The following is a 20,673-nucleotide window of genomic DNA, read 5'->3' on the forward strand; positions in this document are numbered from 1 at the left end:
TGATTTGTGGACTGATAAAATTATTTATCTTACACCCATCCTTCAAGACCCTTCACAAGATTTGACTCAATGCAGGCAATTGGGCTTTTGCTCTTGTATAGTTGCCTTGAAACACCATGTGACAGAATTAAACCTTGCATTTTCTATGTTCTTGGCCCTAGGCTCCTATCTGGGACCATGTTCAAATATTGCATTGATGCCGTTTCTATTACATTAATCCCTAGAGTTTTAATCAAGGTATTCAGTGTTTGGCATGGTGTAGAATCTTGCGCCATTTGCTTGCAGCTGATTATTGGAAAATAAAACCTTGCACGCTTCAAATGACATCCAAACTGATGAATGCTCCTTTTGATCTGCTAGTGTTGGTTCTCTTCTTCACCTTTTTACTGCTGCTTTTAAAGTGACACCTGTTCTTTTCATGTTGCTGATTTCTATACTCATTTCAACCGTCATTTGGTAGTTAGTGGGTTAGATTTTTAAAAGGTAGTTAGAGCTTAATAGGTTAGTATTTAGTTAGTGGTTAGTTCATTTTATCCCATGCTAGATTCACGTATAGAAATTTAGTACAGACTCCAGAGTAATTTATAAATGAAAAAACATCGATAATACTGAAATATGGGAATTTTTAACAATTTTTGGATCCTTTTCGAAAGGCAATTAGATAAGATAAGCTAAGATAATTTTATCAATGGCCAACAAATGACCATATAATGGTCAATGGGACTGAAGGATGCAACCAGTACGAGTACAATGTGGGAGTGCAAACACAACTCCTAGAAAATGCTAAAGCCAAATCTAGGGTAAAATGAAGTAAAAAAAAGGATACAATAATAGGATAGGACAGCCTCATAAACATGTATATAACCGGATCTTGTAAAGGCCGAGTGAATACGCCCAGGGCTGGAGGTCGGTGATGTCAAGAGTGCCAGAGTCTGATAGCCAATGGCGAGGGGGGCAACAGTGGTGCTAGATCGCTATCAGAATCCCCTGGATCCAACGAGGAGTCTGGCTGCATGATCCGCATGATCCTGTGGGGGAGGGATGTAGGAGCGAGGGATATTCCTAACATCCGAGGCTAGAGGAAAGTAGCTCTGGATAGAATAAGTCTCTAGCTGCTCTGCTGAGGCTGGGGAGGAACCTGTAGGGGGAGGGGGGTTCGGGAACCATCTGGTACTAAACCCTATTAATTATTTCTTGGACTAACATTAATCCCAACATTGCTGTTGAGTAGTGCTTTTTGTGCTATAGGGCTTTTTTTTTAAAACTCTCCTTACATGGATACTCTGTTGCATTGTTAAGGACTGTGGTTGGTTGTGGTGTTATGATATTTTAAATTTTCTTCCTCTAAATTCTAATGATGGACGTGTTTTTACGTTGTCTTGATGTGGTTGACCTCCCAAAGTTCTAGGGCATTTTTGTTTTGTGTTGTGTGATTTTGAGCCTTCAGTTGAAGTGTGAAAATACATTGACTTGTACTAGAGAAGTCAAGCATTGGAAAGGTTAATGATGTACAATAATAAAAATGATAAAGATGATATTCTAAAAAAAATAGATGCATGTATTTTTATAATGTCCGAATAAGCATTAGCATTGTTTTCCCTGATTTGAAGTTTGCAAAAATTAAGCTCTATTAAAGTTTGGTCCACATTTGTTGATTAAGCAAATATTCAAATATATAATATACACGTGATTGGGGTTTCTAGTGTTTTTAATGTCCATATCTTTTGACTTTTGTTATGTTTGGTCCCTTAATGGATATGTCTCTCATTTGCAGGCATGAACCAGTTCAAGCCTATTTTCCTTGGAACAGTACATCCGAGTACCCCACTGGGGAAGTTAAAGAGAGCTTGCAATACACAGAAATGTATTCGTGCAGGAGGCAAGCATAATGATCTTGATGATGTAGGCAAAGATACATACCATCATACATTCTTTGAGATGCTTGGCAATTGGTCCTTTGGTGATTATTTCAAATGTGAAGCCATTGGGTGGGCCTGGGAGTTGCTGACTGAGGTGAGTTCCATCATAAATGTTTCTGGCAAAAATCTGAAATATTTTCACAATTTGTATAGCTGTATAGATGAACGTGAAATTATAATTTCTTATTGACTCGAAATTTGAATTATTGTGTAGTTTCATATATTCATCTTTATTGTATACACTCACATACATCTATGTATGTATAGTTGCCTACACAATTATTTATTTTTACAAGGAAATGTGGTGTGGAAACTCAAGGGATGCTTCCCCGTATTTGTGGATGGCTTAACTAGTGCATCTCACCCAACGAGATTTGAACCAGGCAGCTGCTGGTACAAATGTAGCCAAATGCCCAACAACATTGGCAACTACTGGTTGAACTGACCCCTTGGGCTAATTGCAGACACAATTAATAATTGAAAGCATCATAGCCTTATTTAACAATGTGAACTTTTTGCACAGGTCTCTTCAATATGTACATGGCAAATGATTGCCTATTCTAATCCAAGTACTTCTTAGCTTATCGAACTGTACATGGCTGATGATTGTTTGATCTGATTTGAGCACTTGTTAGCTTAAAGCCTTAAACCTCTTACTTCCTGGACTTGTTGGCACCGGACTTGCAAAAGAATAGTCTTGTAATGAGATTCTCAGAATGGTTTTACAGAAAACTGGAGGTCAATATTCACGTGTCAGCATCTTATGTCTCTGAAGAATCGGATATGATTTGACTTACATCAATTGTCTCATAACATATGTTGACCAATAATATTTGTATGAAAACTGAAATAAAATTAATGTGAAGGACTAACATTAAATGCTTTTAGTGCAACTCAATTAAATGTCATCGCGTGACATAGATACAACATGTCTATGTTATTGCCGTGTGCTTACAAGCATCATGGTTGACAGAGGGAGTTAATAAATATTTGTAAAAATAAACCGACACTACGGTGTGATGACCTCTGAATTGGAAAATATGGCTGTATATGGATAAATTCTTAACTATTGAGTGTATGCAATAGCATTGTATGATTTTGAACTTTGTGTATGAAGCTGTAGCGTTCAGTTGAATTATAGGCAAATGTTCAAGTCAGTAATTAGTCATTCCAATTAAATTGTTATTGCAAAAGAATGAAAAATATATCAATTCAAGAGCAATATTGGATGAAATATCATTCTCATGTGAAGTTAAAAGCGAGAGTTTTGTTGTTGGTGATTGATATGTCTCAAACTGAGCTTCAAGGGTTTGTTGTTTCTCAATGTCCAGCCACTAAAGAAACCCTGGACAGCTCATACTGGGGTTGTATCTGCATTGCAAAATGTTAATTATTGTGTAATGCTAATCTGAGCACTTGTTAGCTTATTGAACTTCACATGGCAAATGATTACTTAATCTAATCTGAGCACTTCTAAGCTTATCAAACCTCTGGCTTCCTGGACTTGACACCAGACTGACAAAAGAATAGAAGTATTGTTTTAAGCTTCTCAGAAAGATTTCAGTAAGACTTGGGGCCAATATTCATGTGTCAGGATCGTATGTAAATGAAGAATCAGATATCAATAGACTTATGTCAGTTATCTAATTACATATCTTGACCAGTAATGTTTGTATAGCAATTGGAATAAAAGCAAGGTGAAGGACTAATATTAACTTCCTTTAGTACAAATCACATAAAATGTCATCATGTGACTTGGAGACAGCATGTCTATGTTATTGCTGTGTGCTTACAAGCATCGTGGTTGACAGAGTTAATAACTATTTGGGAAAATAAGCTGACACTTTGCTGTGATGACATTAGAACTGACAAATATGGCTAGACATTGATAAAGTTGTTAATTTTTTTAAACTCAGGTCAGATTTAATGTCTAATGAAATTATACCCAGAACAGATATAAAATTAATTTCTTCAGATCTGAATTTTCAATTCTATGACAAGTAATACACTGAGTTTTTAACTCAGTATGCACAGCATAAATAATTAGACAGTAAACCAGGCACATATTTTTTTTTTCTTCTTGACACCGTTTTACCCTAGAAATCATAATATGGGGAAAACCAACAAACTTGGGCTTTTATTCAGCTTCAGAAAATCTTGATTACAGCTACAGTATTCACTTAGAAAATTACAGCTGCAATTTCTCAGTCTTTACATTGTTACAGTCTGGCCTATGCAGCCTGTACGACCTAGCAAAGTCAGCCTGTACAGCCCTGCAAACACGGCTTGTGTGGCCCAGCAGATTTAGGCCTGTACATCCCAGCAAACTTCGGCCTGGTCTTTATGCCCTACATGCTACCCTGAAATTGACCTATTGCTGCCCTGTTCGCTGATACTCTTGCTGTTAGTCCTTCCTGATCTTCAGCTGAATGCATAGTCTCTAGTGCCAATTGAACTGACTCTTCAACAACCTATTTCCGTTTTATAATTTTTGTTGTTGAAATTCTAGTAGTGTGATGACTAGAATAGTTTTTCACAAATGATAACTACTTCTATTGATGCAGATTGCTTCTTCTTTATGCTTTTGTCAATAAATAGCTATACATGAAAAACTCACAGTAGACAATAAACAAGAGATAGGAGACACCAAGATCAGGCTGACAGCCAGGGAAAAACACCACAAGGAGAAAACCCAAAATTCTTTCCTTATGAGAGAGAGATTCTGTCCATCAATAGTACATCTGAATGATCCAACAAATCCAAAATAACCAACAATGAGCTACCCAAACAAAGTCTGCACGATATAAGAGAGAGAGAGAGATTCTACTTCTGCCCAAAAGGTCTGCACAAGGAAGCCAAAAAATAGCTCTGAAGTCACTGTGATGGCAGGCCAAAGTTTTCACTATAATCTCCAACGAACAGTCAAGAATATAAGTTCAAAAGAACCTCGGTCAACTTCAGAATGGTGTCCCAAAGGGAGAGGGAGTCTCTCTGTAATTTTCGGGCCACAAAAACATCAACAAAACAGAGGTATAGAAGTTCCCACGTCATTGTATCAATGAACCTTTGAAGACAATCCAACTTGCACTCAAAAAGATCCTTATACTCCTCTTCGCACTTGAGAATATACTCTGAAATAGATGCCCGAATTAGTCTTTGATTGCAGACCGAATGGATGAGTTGTTGGTGAGTGAAATGAGTGCCATTGACCTTTTATTAATAGGTGTCATGAGAGGGATAATTAGCCATAGAGGGCCGACATGAAAACTTTCTTGAGGCCGACCTGAAGGACTGATTTAGCAGACTTGTAAATTTAGGATGGGCCAACTTGTGGATGTTTAAATTTCATCTCTTCTCCATGTTTTGATGAAAAATGCCGACCATAGCTACCTTATATTTCAACACTCCCTCTTAGCTAGGAGGTAGTTTTTTATTCTCTCTCAGGCTCCATCTTTCCGATCAATCCATAGGTCTCTTGGCTCACAGCCTAAGGAAGAAAACAAAATCCAAGCTTCTCTCTCTTTCAGGCTCAACATAAGGAAAGATAGATAGCATCCATCTCAAAGCATCTTACGGACAACAATGTCTCTCGGCACATAGCCTAGAGTAGGAATCATTAATACATTTCCCGGACAACAATGTCTCTTGGCGCACAGCCTACAGGAGGCATCATCAATACATCTCCTGGACAAGAATGTCTCTCGGCACAGACTATAGGAGGAATCATCAATACATCTACCGGACAACAATGTCTCTCAGCACACAGCCTACAGGAGGAATCATCAATATATCTACCGGACAACAATGTCTCTCAGCACACAACCTATAGGAGGAACCATCAATACATCACCTGGACAACAATGTCTCTCGACACACAGCCTACAGGGGGAATCATCAATACATCTCCTAGATAACAATGTCTCTTGGCCAACAGCCTACAGGAGATGGTCTATTCATGGTGCTATGTAATCAGTGTTCCCTCTTTAAGGGAATTCTCATTTGTTTCAGTTTCTTTACACAAATATCAACAACTAGTTCAACATCAGTTCTTTATCAAACACAACAACGTTCAGTTGTTCATTTAGCTTCAGCAAGGGCTTCTTTCAGAAGCAACATCATCATAATTAAATCCAACAAATAATAAGTGGCTTCTCACAAAAACAAACATCAACAGACCATACTCGAATCCAACAAATACCCGAGTCTTGCATCTTCTTCAAATCATTAATCTTGCAATCTTGCATCTTCTTCAAATCATTAATCTTGCAGTCCATTATATCAAGGATATCACCAGATTCATGTCTCAAAAATAGCTCTCTCATACACAAGAGTCCTTTCATCTTGTTAGCTCCCCTTGGGTATTCAACCTATCATGAGTTCTATTGTCATATTGTTCTTCCGTCATTTCCAATGATTGCTACACTTTGGCAGTGTTCATTATGTATACAAACCTCACTAGGAGGCTATGGAAGAACAAGAATAACCAAGCAACCTAAGAGACTCATAATGAAATAATCAATAGAAATAATCAAGATAATACTTATCTTTTGAGAGTGTGTGAGCTCCCTCTTGATCTTAGCCTTCCACATCCTCATTAACATCGAATCTATATCTTGATCATCATCATCAAGGAATCTACGTTATCAACATGTTTCACAACATCAAGGTGTCTTTATCATTAACAAGTCCATATCATCGTCATCAACAAAGGAGTCTACATTATCAATGTGTCCACATCATCAAGGAGTCTTCATCATTAACAAGTCCATATCATCATCATCATTATCAAGGAGTTATCATTATCTAATCATCATCGTCATCATTATCGAGTCCATATCTTCATCATCATCAAGTAGTCTTGCCCATATCACCAAAGAGTCCACACAAGTAGTACATATCATCTTATATTTTTAATATCATCATCAAAGAATCTAGTCCAATTCAGCATCAACGAGTCCATGTCATCAACGAATTATCATCATGAACATCATCAACGAGTTGATGTCATCAATGAATTATCATCATCAACAAAGAGTAAGCATCAAGGAGTACAAATCACCATCAAGGAGTCCAATTACATCATATACGTTATCAATGAGTTATACATCATAGTCAGTAAGGAATATTTATTGACATCATAAGGTACGCATCATTCATAAGGTATGCATCATTCATCATTAAAAAGTCAACATCAAGATCCTTAAGGAGTCCATATCATTAAAGAGTTCACATTATGTTAATTTTAGATAACAATGGTATGTTCTATGCTTAGCACAATTTACTTCAATGTTACTTTAGCAACTCAATGACAATTTCCAATTATTTCTAGTAGCAATCACATTAACTTAATCACATTGACAGTAAATGCATATAGAACATAAAAACATATGCAGAAAACAAGCCAAGACAAGAGGACACCAGAATTGGCGAATGCTAGGGAAAAACCCCAATGTGGGGAAAACCCTTTGATCAAATCTTCTTATTATTATTCAATAATTCAATGAAGATAGAGAGTACAATAATCAAATTCACTTGCCCAATACACAGACAAATCAGCACTGTAAAATTCTGCAGTCAACTGCAGTTAATTTAAGGCCTAACCAGAAAGTCAACGCTGGTCAAAACAACAACAAAACTTCGCCAAAGCAACTCGATATTCCTTGGTCAAACTTGGCTTGAAGAGGAGGTCAAACGTTGCCCAAAACAACCCAGTCAAACTTGGTCAAAGGAGAGAGAAAATCTGCTGTGATTTTTTGCAGTCAAAATAGAATTAAGCTTGAAGTCAATGTTGGTCAAACTATCCCAAACACCTCGATTTCTGTGCCAATAAATTTGGCCTCAAGAGATTAAAATTCTGCCCCAGAAAACACAATCAAATTTGGTTAATGAAGCCTTGGTCAATGTTGCCCTGAAACCTTGAAATTTTCGGCCTGCAAACTATCACCAAGCTGTATGAATCAATCATATTAGGGGAGAGAAGAAATGATGAGGGATTGATGTCTAAATGAGGAGAGAGGTCACTCCTATTTATACAATTCGTTGAGGTGAAGGGACACATCTATTGGGCTTCTTCAGCCTACATTAAGTTGAGGCCAACCTTAACAATTTGTGCATGAGAGAGAATAAATTCAAAATTCCACTTCTACTTGTCGGAATGAGATGATCTTTATATCAAATTTGGTCCCCTCGGAAAGAGGAATCTAATGCAATAATTATCTCCATCATATGAGCTGTCCCAAGGTTGAATTTGGCACTGGTTGCCAATTTTAACACTCCCTCTCAACTAGGGAGAATTCCACCTGCCAATCCATCTGTCATCATCATGCCATCCTGTCATCATGTACCATCTCTGTCATCACTGCTTTGCTGAACCATGAAGTAATAATGAAGAAGAAGTGATCGAGAGTGAGTCACAAGACCTTACCACTCTCCACTGACAAAAGTCAGTCCTTGATCCTAGATCAAGTTGTTGAACACCATGCATCCTAGTCATAGGGAGTACGACAATACACGATGTGTCCATCGGTAGTGCTATGGTCCCTAACCACTTTTCCCAACTCATTGGCCAGATGAGAGGTACTTCCTATGAGTCCTAGACTCCATGGGTAGGATGTATGTTGGGGCTTAGACAGGAGAAGGTGAACCACTCATCCTATGCATATGTCAGTTGTAGGGGAAGGTGAACCACTCACCTTACACACATGTCAACCATCATGGGTATCAGAGGGGAGGGTGAACCACTCACCTTGTACATAACACACCACTAGGGGAAGGTTAACCACTCGCCCTATGGTCGCTCATAGCTCTAAGAAGTACCCCAAGCCCCTAGGAGCTCCTAGAGCTCAGTGTCCAACTCATACGGGACCCTCATAGGAGGGTCTTTTCATGACTCCAAGTCTCTCTCGGAAGGTTAAGAATTCGACCTTTCCCAAGGGCTTCGTGAGAATGTCTGTGACCTGCTCATCCGTCCTAATGTGTTGGAGCTTTATTGCTCCCCGTTGTACGATATCCCAGATAAAGTGGTACTTGATATCAATGTGCTAGAAGTGGTCGTGGAACACGAGATTCTCTGAAAGGCGAATCCCACACTTGTTGTTGCAAAGGATCACAGTGGTATCCAATGGTAGTATCCAACACGTACTCAAATAGCTCACTGAAGAGCTTCCTCAACCAAACATCTTCAAAACAGGCCAAACCCACAACAATGTATTCGGCCTCGGCAGTGCTTAAAGCAACCGATTTGTTTTTCACGCTGATCCAAGATATTGAAGTAGACCACAAAGAGAAGCAACAGCCAGACGTGCTCTTACGATCCACCAAACTACCATCCCAATCAACATCTATATATCCATGTAACCTCAAATTTCCGGCAGTGTATCTCAGTCTATAGTGGTTCGTGCCCCGAAGATATCTCAAGAGATTCTTGGCAAAAGTCCAACGAATGTAATGAGGCTCGACCATAAATTGTCTCAATGTGTTCACAACGAAGCATATGTCAGGACAAGAGTTTACCAAGAACATCAGAGCCCCCACAAGTTGACGATACTTAGAAGGGTTTGTTAATTCGGGCCCAACAACACTTCGACATAGCTTCTTGAAGTTGAGTTCCATCGGAGTAGACACGGACTTGCAATCCACCATCCCACATCTCTCAAGTAGCTTCACAATATATTTTCCTTGAGAAAGGAAAATCTCACCTGACTTTTGCTAGACTTCCAGCCCTAGGAAATAGTGCATTAGTCCTAGGTCCTTCATCTCAAATTTGGAAGCCAACTCCCTCTTGCATTGATGAATGAGAGGGTCATCACTTGTCAGAAAGAGATCATCCACATAAAGGACCAGAATGAGAGGCCTGTCCTTTTCAACCTTGAAGTATAGGTTCGGGTCAACTTCACTCCTTGTAAATCCCAACTTCATAAGATAGCTATCTATCCTCTCATACCAAGCCCTGGGGGCTTGCTTCAACCCATAGAGGGCTTTCTTCAACCTGCATACATGTGTCTTACGATCTTGAACTTTGAACCCCTCGGGTTGTTCTACATAGACTTCCTCCTTAAGCGAGCCATGCAAGAAGGCAATTTTGACATCCATTTGGTGTAGGTTCCATCCTTGTGAGGCAACAAGGGCTATGATCAAACAGATGGTGGTATATCGGGCAACCGGTGCAAATATCTCATCATAGTCCACTCCTTCCTTTTGAGAGAAGCCTCGAGCAACAAACCTGGCCTTGAAATTTTCAGCACTCCCATTAGCTCCATGTTTGATTTTGTAAAGCCATTTTGAATTGACCACTGACTTGTCCTTGGGTCTAGGAACCACTTCCTAGACATCATTCTTCATGATCGACTCATATTCCTCGTTCGTCACATCCTTCCAGACTTGGTGCTTCATGGCTTCTTCAAATGTACATGGCTCAGATTGTGCAATGGTACTCATGATAGCTAAGTACCCTTGGTACCTGTTCGGCTTCTTGGTTTCACGAAATGTTCCCCTTGGTGCAACATGTTTCTCGACATCTTCAAGAGTATCAATGGGATCCATCAGTCCTTCAACATCGGGCATCAAATCATCCGTCGAAGATTCATCCTGCTTTCCTGCATCATCATCATTGTCCTTCTTAGGGATAGGAAGATCTCAGACTTTCCTAAGGGCATAATCTTCATCGAAAGTGACATCATGACTTATTTCCACTTCTCTTTGACCAGACACATAGATTCTATATGCCTTTGAAGTTTCACTGTAGCCCACAAACGTTTCTTTCTTCCTAGAAGCATCTAGCTTGTTTCTTCTCTCTTTCGGTACATGAAAACATACGAGACAACTAAGGATTCTAAAATGAGAAACATCAGGTTTCTTACAGGTGAAAACTTGTTTGGGTGTCTTGAAGTCCAATGCTTTTTGCAGGCATCTATTTTGAACATACACAACGGTGTTAGCATCTTCTCCCCAAAAGAACTTTAGTAGACCTTGGTCATGAAGCATAGCACGGTTGGCTTCTATGATAGTTTGATTCTTCCTTTCAGCAACACCATTTTGTTCAAGAGTATATGCAGTAGTGGTCTCCCTCTTAATGCCAACTTCTCTACAATAGTCATTGAATTTATTTGACTCATATTCGGTCCTATTATTGACCCTCGATATTTTAATCTTCTTCCCTGTTTGATTCTCGACCAAGGCTTTGAAAGAGCGGAACCATTTGAAGACTTCATCCTTCTTCTTTAAGAAATAGATCCATGTTTTGCGAGAGGAGTCATCCACAAAATTTGCAAAGTACAAATATCCTCCCAAAGATGTTCCAAGCAACATACTTGATAGATCAGAATGGACCAATCAAAGAATATTGGTGGTTTGACTTCCACTTGAAGGGAATGCCTCCCTTGTATGTTTTCTAGCTGCACAACCTTGACAAACTCCTTCATCATCTAAGTTGAATTCAGGCATACCTGTGACCATCTTCCTTATATTAGGTAAGACTTTGTAATGAAGGTGAGCAAATCTTCGGTGTCATAATTCAGATTGAAGAGAAGCATCACAAGTCATTACTCCCAATGGAATTCCTCCAACCTGATAGAGACCTTCAACCCCAAATCCAAGAGTGAATGCATCTTTCAGGTTCCTTTGCCAAACACGAACCTTCCCATCAACGAATGTCACCTTGAAACCTTTATCTTCCGTCGCAGAAATAGAGACTAGGTTCTTTTTCAGATGAGTTACATACAACACTTCTTGTAAATGAAGGGTTTGACCTTGATTTAAGTGAAGAGTAACAGTCCCAATTCCTTTCTCCAGATAAGTAGAATTATCCCCAAGTATAATCTCCATATTTGTCTTCTTTTCAATCAAGTTTGAGAGGGCTTCCTTGTACCCAGTGAAGTGCCTTGAGACACCACTATCAATCAACCAATGATCCAATGTATCCATGGGAGAGGCGGTGGTGAACACAAAAATAAGATAAAATTCTTTTTGCTTTTCTACAACATTAACTTCTTCATATTTGGAGTTTCTTGACTTCTTGGGAGGACGACCATTTCCATATCGAGCAGTGGGAGCATTGCTCTTTCCTTTGTTGTTGAACCTGTTGTTCCTTTGATTGTCATCAATTGGAGTATCCTTCTTGTGAGGACACTCTCTAGCAAAGTGGCCAAACCTGTTGTAATGAAGCATTTTCCTTTTCTTCCTTCTTTGAATCCCGACTTGGACGCTTGATCTTGTCTTCTTGAACCAACATTTTTCTTCCTTTTAGCATGAGCGGAGAATGTGGTAGGCTTGTTTCCATTTGAGGGCTTGTCTTTTTCCATCATCCTTATTTCTTCTTGAGTGCATCTAGCCAATAATTCATCAAATCCCAGAATCCTGGTATTGTTAAGGATGGTAGTGTTAAACACATCCCATTCTCTTGTAAGGCCTCCAAGTGCAATAAGCTTGAGCTCCCTGTCACCATTAACTTCTCCAATGGATATGAGATCATTCTTGATTTCAGTAATCCTCGTGAAGTAGGATTGAATGGATTCTCCTCTATCCATCATGATATCTTTTAACTTCTGTATTCAAGCTTCTGTGATCCATAATGAATTAAACAAAGTCTTTTGGTAGAAATCACATGAAAGAATTTTTTGGCCGACGCGTTTCGAACCAGCAAGTGTGGTTCATCATCAGGACCAGATGAAGAGGCAGACCATGGCAAAGGCTTAAATAGAGAGCAATGTAGAGACATAATTTCAAGTAGCGGCTATATTTGAACAATAATGTTTAAATTATAATATTAATTTATTAATATATTAAAAACAAATATTATTAAGTAACGACTATATTAAATGGCTAATTTTTTTAAAAATATTTAAATAATGATATTATTTCATTAATTTATTAAAAATATTAATAGGTAATGGCTATATTAAATCGCTAGTTTTTGAAAAATAATATTTAAATCAATTTATTAGAACCAAATATTACTAGTTCTTGAAAAATAATATTTAAATAATGATATTAGTTTATCAATTTATTAAAATATTAAAATGTTACGGCTATATTAAACGGCTAGTTTTTAAAAAAAAATATTTAAATAATGATATTATTTCATTAATTTATTACTATATTTTTAATAAATTAATGAAATAATATCATTATTTAAATATTTTTTTTTCAAAAACTAGCCGTTTAATATAGTCGTTACATTTTAATATTTTAATAAATTGATAAACTAATATCATTATTTAAATATTACTTTTCAAGAACTAGTAATATTTGGTTTTAATAAATTGATTTAAATATTATTTTTCAAAAACTAGCCGTTTACACCCGGATGCGGGTGCATTAACGTTACATTAATGGAGGGACTATTCAGCGTCGACATCTGGTCCTGCAGGTGGCAGGATCGCACATTCCCCCATGCCCTCTCGCGAATGAAGCAAGCTCATAATGGGTACCTGCAGATCACTTGGCATTCGGAATTGAATGCGCCGTTCGTTCGAGACACTTTGCCTGAAGGTTTACTTATGGCTTCGTCGGCTCTCGCTGCGATTATTCCCCTCTGGCCTCCCTGCATTAGCTTGCCTCAGACTCTGCAACCCTGCAATGATCCGAAGGCTACTTTGATTGTCTAGCTACTGATTCTTAATCGGCTCCCATACCTCGGCACCTGCTTTGTTACGCCCTGCTCCATATCTCCTTCAAGCTGCCTTGCCACACTGACAATGGTGCGTCGCCGTGGTAGTTGTCGCCGCAGTGGTAGTCGTGGAGGCCGTGGGCGTTCTCAGCCTGCTCCCCTGCCTGTTATTCCTCTGGCTCCTGCTTCCCCTCCTTCAGACAGAGGCAAGCCTTTCCCGCATAACTCTTTCCAAACCACCCATTTCAAATTTCAAAGTTGCCTGAATAAGCCTGTTCTCTCGGCCAACATCACTGTAATCTTTGCAGAGGAAGAAGCTTGGCGTAGTGTTTCTGTGCATACCTCGGCAACGCAGTCTCAGGATGGCAGCGAGTAGCAGGGGGAAGACGTTGGCATTGTGTTCAATTACGGTGATATGCAGGCAGAGGGACGTGTCCCTGATGTCTTCAAGCCACCAGACGGCAACCTCCAGGGAGTCTCAGCCTCTGTTCACCCGGCGAGTGATTCCGGTGGCATATGGCATTTGGCAGCTCTTCCAGGTGGCAGCGGTATAGATGCTGAGGGCACTGTTGTTGACTCGTGGATGGGCAATCCATCCCCGGTGGAGGAGGAAGCTCAGGACCGCGAAACAGTCGCTTGAAGCCTCCTGGGCCATGTCTGCTTCCCCAATTTCTCTTTTTGCTGTTCAGTTCAATGTGCTATGCCTATATGGCTTTTGTTAATGTCTTTTTGTATCAGGTCTTTGGTTCTGCAGTTGTATCAGGTCCTTGGTTCTGCAGGTTTACCTATGGTTATCTGGTCAGTATAGATAGTATGGTTACAGCTTTTCTTTTGACCTTTCTATGGTTTACCAACATGGCCAATTCTCTCTGTATGGCTTGTGGGCTTTTTGCATCTGGTTTTCCAAACTCTGGGACAGTTTGTATGTATTGATGGACAACTTCGGCTCTCTTCTGAGGTTTCGACCTCCTTGTAACTGTATTTTTACCTTTTATTAATAGAATTAGCCTTTACTTAGAAAAAAAAACTGGCCGTTTAATATAGCCGTTGCCTATTAATATTCTTAATAAATTAATGAAATAATATCATTTTTTTTTTTTTTAAAACTAGCCGTTTAATATAGCCGTTACTTAATAATATTTGTTTTTAATATATTAATAAATTAATATTATAATTTAAACATTATTGTTCAAATATAGCCGCTACATGAAATTATGTCTCTACATTGCTCTCTATTTAAGCCTTTGCCATGGTCTGCCTCTTCATCTGGTCCTGATGATGAACCACACTTGTTGGTTCGAAACGCGCCAGCCAAAAAATTCTCTCATTTGATTTCTACCGAAAGACTTTGTTTAAATCTCTTAAGTTGTTCTTGAGAAAGAGGACTTGATTTGCATTATTTTCTTTGAATATAGGCAACCAAAGACTTGTGAATAGAATCAACAATAATTTTCTTCGCTTTAACCTCACCTTTCTTGTACTTTGTTTATGCAACAACAGATGCATTTGAAGGAGGCTACACTACTTTTCCTTTGACATAGTCCATAGCATCATTTTCTTCCAAAGTCAAATCCAAAGACATCTTCCATGCATGCTAGTCAGATTTGTCCTTAAGCATGTCCTCGAATTTGAAGTAAGATGTAGTCGTCATTGGGACTAGTTCCAAGTTCTTGCCCAACAACTTCCCTTAGTGATTGCTTTTCCTTGCTCTTGCTTGGCTTTGTCTTCAACTAAGCTTTGATACCATGATAAATTACAGATAACAATGGTCTGTTCTATGCTTAGCACAATTTACTTCAATGTTCCTTTAGCATTGTGCAGTGCTAAGAAGCAAGGTCACAACTTAGAGGGTTGAGACTGTGCAGTACGTAGTTTAGAAGGGGCTCGGTGAAGCTAATTTGCTCGGTCGGGAAGTTTTTTCGAAAATGTCTTAAGTGTGGGATAGGTGATGAACTGTGATGAACTTTGACTGTGATCATACACTTATGATACTTTGATGACATGAAAACATAGATCATACGAACACGTAAACAAAGCATTTTCCTTCGTGTGATTGCTTTACAACAAGATACGACAAGTGCGACACTTAAGATAGACTTTGTGACGACCACGATGACACTTGTGTGATAGTGCTCAGGACTTTGTGCATGAGTGTGACAAACATTTACATAGTTAGAACAAGAACCTAGTAGTTTGCGGCCATTAGTCACGGAAACAAGAATCCGACAGGTATGAAATCGATTAATTTCAAAGTATCTCATCGAGTGGAAGAAGTTACCCACTGAAGATTTTGCATGGGAGGATGAGAATTTTATACAGAAGCATCCAAAACTACTCAAGCATTGAGGACAACACTTTTTTGAAGGAGAGGGGCATGTTAGGTCCCTATACTACTAGTGTAGCCCCTTATTGTTATTAGTGCAACCCCCTTATTGTATTGTTGTGCCCATGTAGTCCCCATATTGTTATTATTGTGCCCCATAGAAGCCCACTATTGTTATTATTGTGCCCTTACAATATTATTGTTATGTAGGCTCTGATTATATTGTGACCCCTTAGACTCCTATATATAGAAATGAGGTCTTGTCATTTGTATCATCCAAGAATTGTTCATTTGTGTAATGTAAATGAGGTTGCCCCCTCAAAGAGGCTAATTTTGAAGTCGTTGATCTATTTCTTCTTCTATTTTGTGAGTTGGTTGCATAACATTTCCAATTATTTCCAGTAGCAATCACATTAACTTAATCACATTGACAGTAAATGCAGATAGAACATAAAAACATATGCAGAAAACAAGCCAAGACAAGAGGACCCCAAATTTGGCGGATGCTAGGTAAAAACCCCAATGTGGGGAAAATCCTTTGATCAAATCTTTTTACTATTATTCAAAGAGAGAGAGAGAGTACAATAATCAAATTCACATGCCCAATACACAGTCAAATCAGCCCTATAAAGTTCTGTAGTCAATTGCAGTCAATTTCAGCCCTAACTAGAAAGTCAACGCTGGTCAAAACAACAACAAAACTTCACCAAAGCAGCTTGGTCTTCCTTGGTCAAACTTGACTTAAAGAGGAGGTTAAACACTGCCCAAAACAACTCGGTCAACTTGGTCAAAGGAGAGAAAATATGCTGTGATTTTTTGCGGTCAAAACACAAGTCAACTCGAAGTAAACGCAAGTCAAATTGTACCAAACACCTCAATTTCTGTTCCAATAAATGATGCCTCAAGAGATCGAAATTCTACCCCAGAAGACGTAGTCAAATTTGGTCAATGAAGCCTTGGTCAACGCTGCCCTGAAACCTTGAAATTTCTGGCCTGTAAACTGTCCCGGAAATTCGTCCTCCATCCACACGTGTGAGAGAAAGAGAGATGATCACCAAGATGTACGAACCAATCAGATTAAGAGAGAGAAGAAATGATGAGTGATTGATGTCCAAATGAGGAGAGAGGTCACTCCTATTTATACAATTCATTGAGGGTGAAAGGACACATCTATTGGGCTTCTTGAGCCTACGGTACGCTGAGGCCGAGCTTAACAATTTGTGCATGAGAGAGAAAAAATTCAAAATTCCACTTCTACTTGTCCGAATGGGATGATCTTTATATCAAATTTGGACCTCTTGGAAAGAGGAATCCAATGCAATAATCATCTCCATCATATGAGCTGTCCCAAAGTGGAATTTGGCCTAGTTGCCAATTTTAACACATTATTTTCAAGTCAACATTATTATCATTAATATCATTAATGAGATGACGAACTCACATCAACTTTATCATCATTATCAACATCATCAAGAAGTTTAGGGTTTCGAACAAAATCTATTGTTTAGATTCAGATTCACTTCTTGTATGCATTCTCTTTGAAGATGGCTCATCTAGATCAACAACAGATGCATGATGTCTTCTACTTCTTTTACGATCATCATCCCTTTCATGGTCATCTCTTCGACTCCTTTAAGGGCACTGAGTTTGATAATGACCATAAGCTTGACAACGAAAGCATTGAATATTGGATAAACTCTTTTATCTCTTTCATCTCTTTCATATCTTCTATCTCTACCATCTCTTCTATGTCTTCTATTTGGAGAGGGAGGAGGAGGCCTTCTATGAGAAGTAGAGTCCCTCCTTGAAGCAAATCTAGGTCCTTCTCTTCTACCAACATTTCATTGGAATTTGCCAAAATTTGGTTTCTTCTTCTTTCCTTTTGCATGAGTTGCAAAAGCTTCTATACTTGGATCTTCAATTTCTCCTCTAGAATAGAGTCTTGATGCTTCTTGAGTGCATGTTGCCCATAACTTGTCAAAGGTTGGAGCATTCTCTCTTGCGCTAATACCTGAAGCAAAGGAGTCCCAAGATATAGGGAGACCACCCAAAGCAACAACTACCAATTCATTATCAGATACTCCTTCATCAATGGCTTTGAGTTGGTCTCTAATTTGAGATATCTTGACAAAATATGATGCCATTGTGTCATCCTTTGTCAACTTGATGTTACGAAGCTGGCCTCTTAGATTGATAGATTGATTCAAATTATTGATGGTGTACAATCCAATGATGGCATCGTACATTGCTTTAGCAGTCTTGTGTTCAACAATATAGGGAATCAAATGATCCCTAACATAATCTAATAGAATACTTTTTGCCAAAATATTGTCTTCATGATACTTTTCCTTTCCTGCTTGATTAGATGGTTCAATAACTTTACCTCTGACAACTCCCAAGGCTTTGTTTCTTTCAAGAGTCAATTCTACCATTTCATACCTTGTAGTTAGTGGCTCCTTCAAGCTTGCTTTCGGTCTTAATGAATGAAGAATTCATGGTGAAAATATAGGACAAAACCCAAAAACCTTTCAACTGTTCTTCAAGATGTTTTTCAAGTGTTCTTAAGTTGATCTCGTTGCTCCTTTTCTTTCACCAAAGCTCTCATACCATGTTGAAATTCTAGTAGTGTGATGATTAGAATAGTTTTTCAGACTTGAGTGTCTTGATCTTTCTCCCAGTTTGATTTGCCCGGAGAGGTCATCCATGAATCTCACATAATATTGATATCTGCTTAAGGATACTATTGACATGGGCCGATACATATCTGTGAGTGAATTAGGTCCAAAATGCCCTTGGCCATAGTATCGCTACTCAGAAAGGTGGTCTTGGCATACTTGCCTAATGCACAACCCTTGCACAGGTCATGCTGCTCGACCCTGAACTTTGGTAGTCCTGTCACAATGTCCTTGAGCACAGTGAGTGCTACATGGTGGAGATTAGCCATCCTCCCATGCTACAACTCGCCCAACTCTCTGCTGCAACTTATCAATGCTTGCGTATGTTCAAACTGAGTTACTGAAGTCTGAATAGGCTACTTTTTCTGACTCCTATCACCTTGGCTGCCATGGAATCTTTAGTTCGAATGTATACCTTGCCATCCTCAAAGGTCATAATATAGCCCCTATCTTCCAATGTTGCAACAAAAATTAGATTTTTGGTCTTTCCCAGAACATAAAACACATCTATCGCCGACAAGGCTTTACCAGACTCCCTCTTAAACTTGACAGTGCCAACTCTAGCTACCTTGTACCTGGCATTGTTCCCAAGTTCTATGTAGAAGTCCATTTCTTTCTCCTTTAGGCTGGTGAAATAGTGGCAAGAAGCCCCGCTGTCAATTTACCACACACAGGTGGCTACTGAACTCAAGAGACAGGCAATGAATGAAAACTCATTTTTGAAGCTAGCTGCAAATTCATCCACTTCAGCTGTAGCAACAGCCTTCTTTTGCTTGCCTTTTTTCTTATTAGGGCATTGGCTGGTGAAGTGTCTTGATTGATGACAAGCAAAACACTTTATCTTACTAGGGCCCTTCTTCTTCTCTCCTTAAGAAGTTGACTCATTATTTGGCCCTTTCTTTGTCCTCATCTTACCCTTACCAGTTAGGACAAGATTTTCTTCCTCCTTAAATTTCTTCTTCTGGTGACAATACTGAGCTCCTTCTCTGATCTCTTCTTGAATGAAATTGTCCCACATTCTTTCCCAAGTGGGAGTGGTCTCAACCAATGATGCAATTGATGAACACATCCCACTGTTTTGTAAAGCCATTCAAGGCTATACGTACTAGTTTTGGTTCAAGTATTATCTCTCCTACAACTGCCATCTCATCCTGTAACTGAGTGATTTTGGTCAAATAGGGAGCTATGCCCTCACCCCTAATTTGTGCTGTGTAACTGGTCCCTCAATACCACCTTTCGACTTCGATAGTATCTCTGGTACAACTTAGTAGTCAACCCCACATTTCTTTTGCTGTCTTCTTCTCAGACAGATGTGGAATAAGATGGTCTTTGACTCCATCCAAAATTATCCTTTGCGCCTTTTTTCTTTTTTTACCTCTTGCAGGTCTAGGGCAATTGAATCTTAAACTGGTGGAAGAACTTTGGTATTTTGATGCTCCACAGTTTATTTTCCTTGAGGACGACATTGAATTGGACTCTCCATTTAAGATAATTTGAGGACCCTTCCATTCTGTCTTCCTATCAAATGCTAGTAGCCATGGTGGACTAAACTGTTGAAAATGTAGCGAGTAAAGGTCTTTTGGCTTGTGCCTTAGCTAGTGAAGATCTCAATCTGTCTTTCTCTCGGTATAAATGCGAGCTCGTGCAATAGATTGTAGTTAGGATGAATTTATTTCCAGTTTACTGGAATGATCATCAAGATGGTATGCGTAGTGTTGGGGCTTCAGTTAAGTGGAGTCTTTATCAGTTTGGCTAAAGAACGAGGTGGTAATTACAAGTTCAGTTAGAACAAGTTACTCTTCAATCTTGATTGAAAGAAGAACGAGTTAAGACTCGAAGTGTTGATTGGAGAGAGAAAGAGTACCATTCTTAGTTAACTTGCTAATAAGAATTCAAGTATCTAAATTGAGCTAGGCCACTTGCATGCTCAAATTGGGTCTATAAAGAGGAGGACCAAGGCACAGGGATTCACAAGTTTGTGAGATCTTCTTTGATTGTGGAGAGCGCAAAATTGAGAGCTTGTGTCCTAAGAAACAGGGGATCACAAGTGTGCAAGGATTTAGGAGATTGTGCACAGGTTTGAGGATCTCGTGTCCTAGGATATAGGAAGTCAGAAGTGCGCAAGAGAATAGGAGCCACAAATGTGCTAAG

The 20,673-nt window shown here is 39.0% G+C and overlaps 1 protein-coding gene across 1 annotated transcript in view; it reads left to right on the forward strand.

Moving 5' to 3' along the window:
- Nucleotides 1-20,673, forward strand: part of ALATS (Alanyl-tRNA synthetase) — a 231,533-nt gene that overhangs the window by 53,404 nt on the left and 157,456 nt on the right. Inside the window, exon 2 of the mRNA XM_089386297.1 lies at nt 1,775-2,013. Coding sequence (XP_089242423.1) covers nt 1,775-2,013 — 239 coding nt within the window. The remainder of the gene's footprint in view (nt 1-1,774; nt 2,014-20,673) is intronic.

Source organism: Pinus tabuliformis, chromosome Q (assembly GCF_031772625.1).
Source record: "Pinus tabuliformis cultivar Carrire ecotype Pingquan chromosome Q, CPIR1, whole genome shotgun sequence".
Classification (NCBI taxonomy): Eukaryota; Viridiplantae; Streptophyta; class Pinopsida; order Pinales; family Pinaceae; genus Pinus; species Pinus tabuliformis.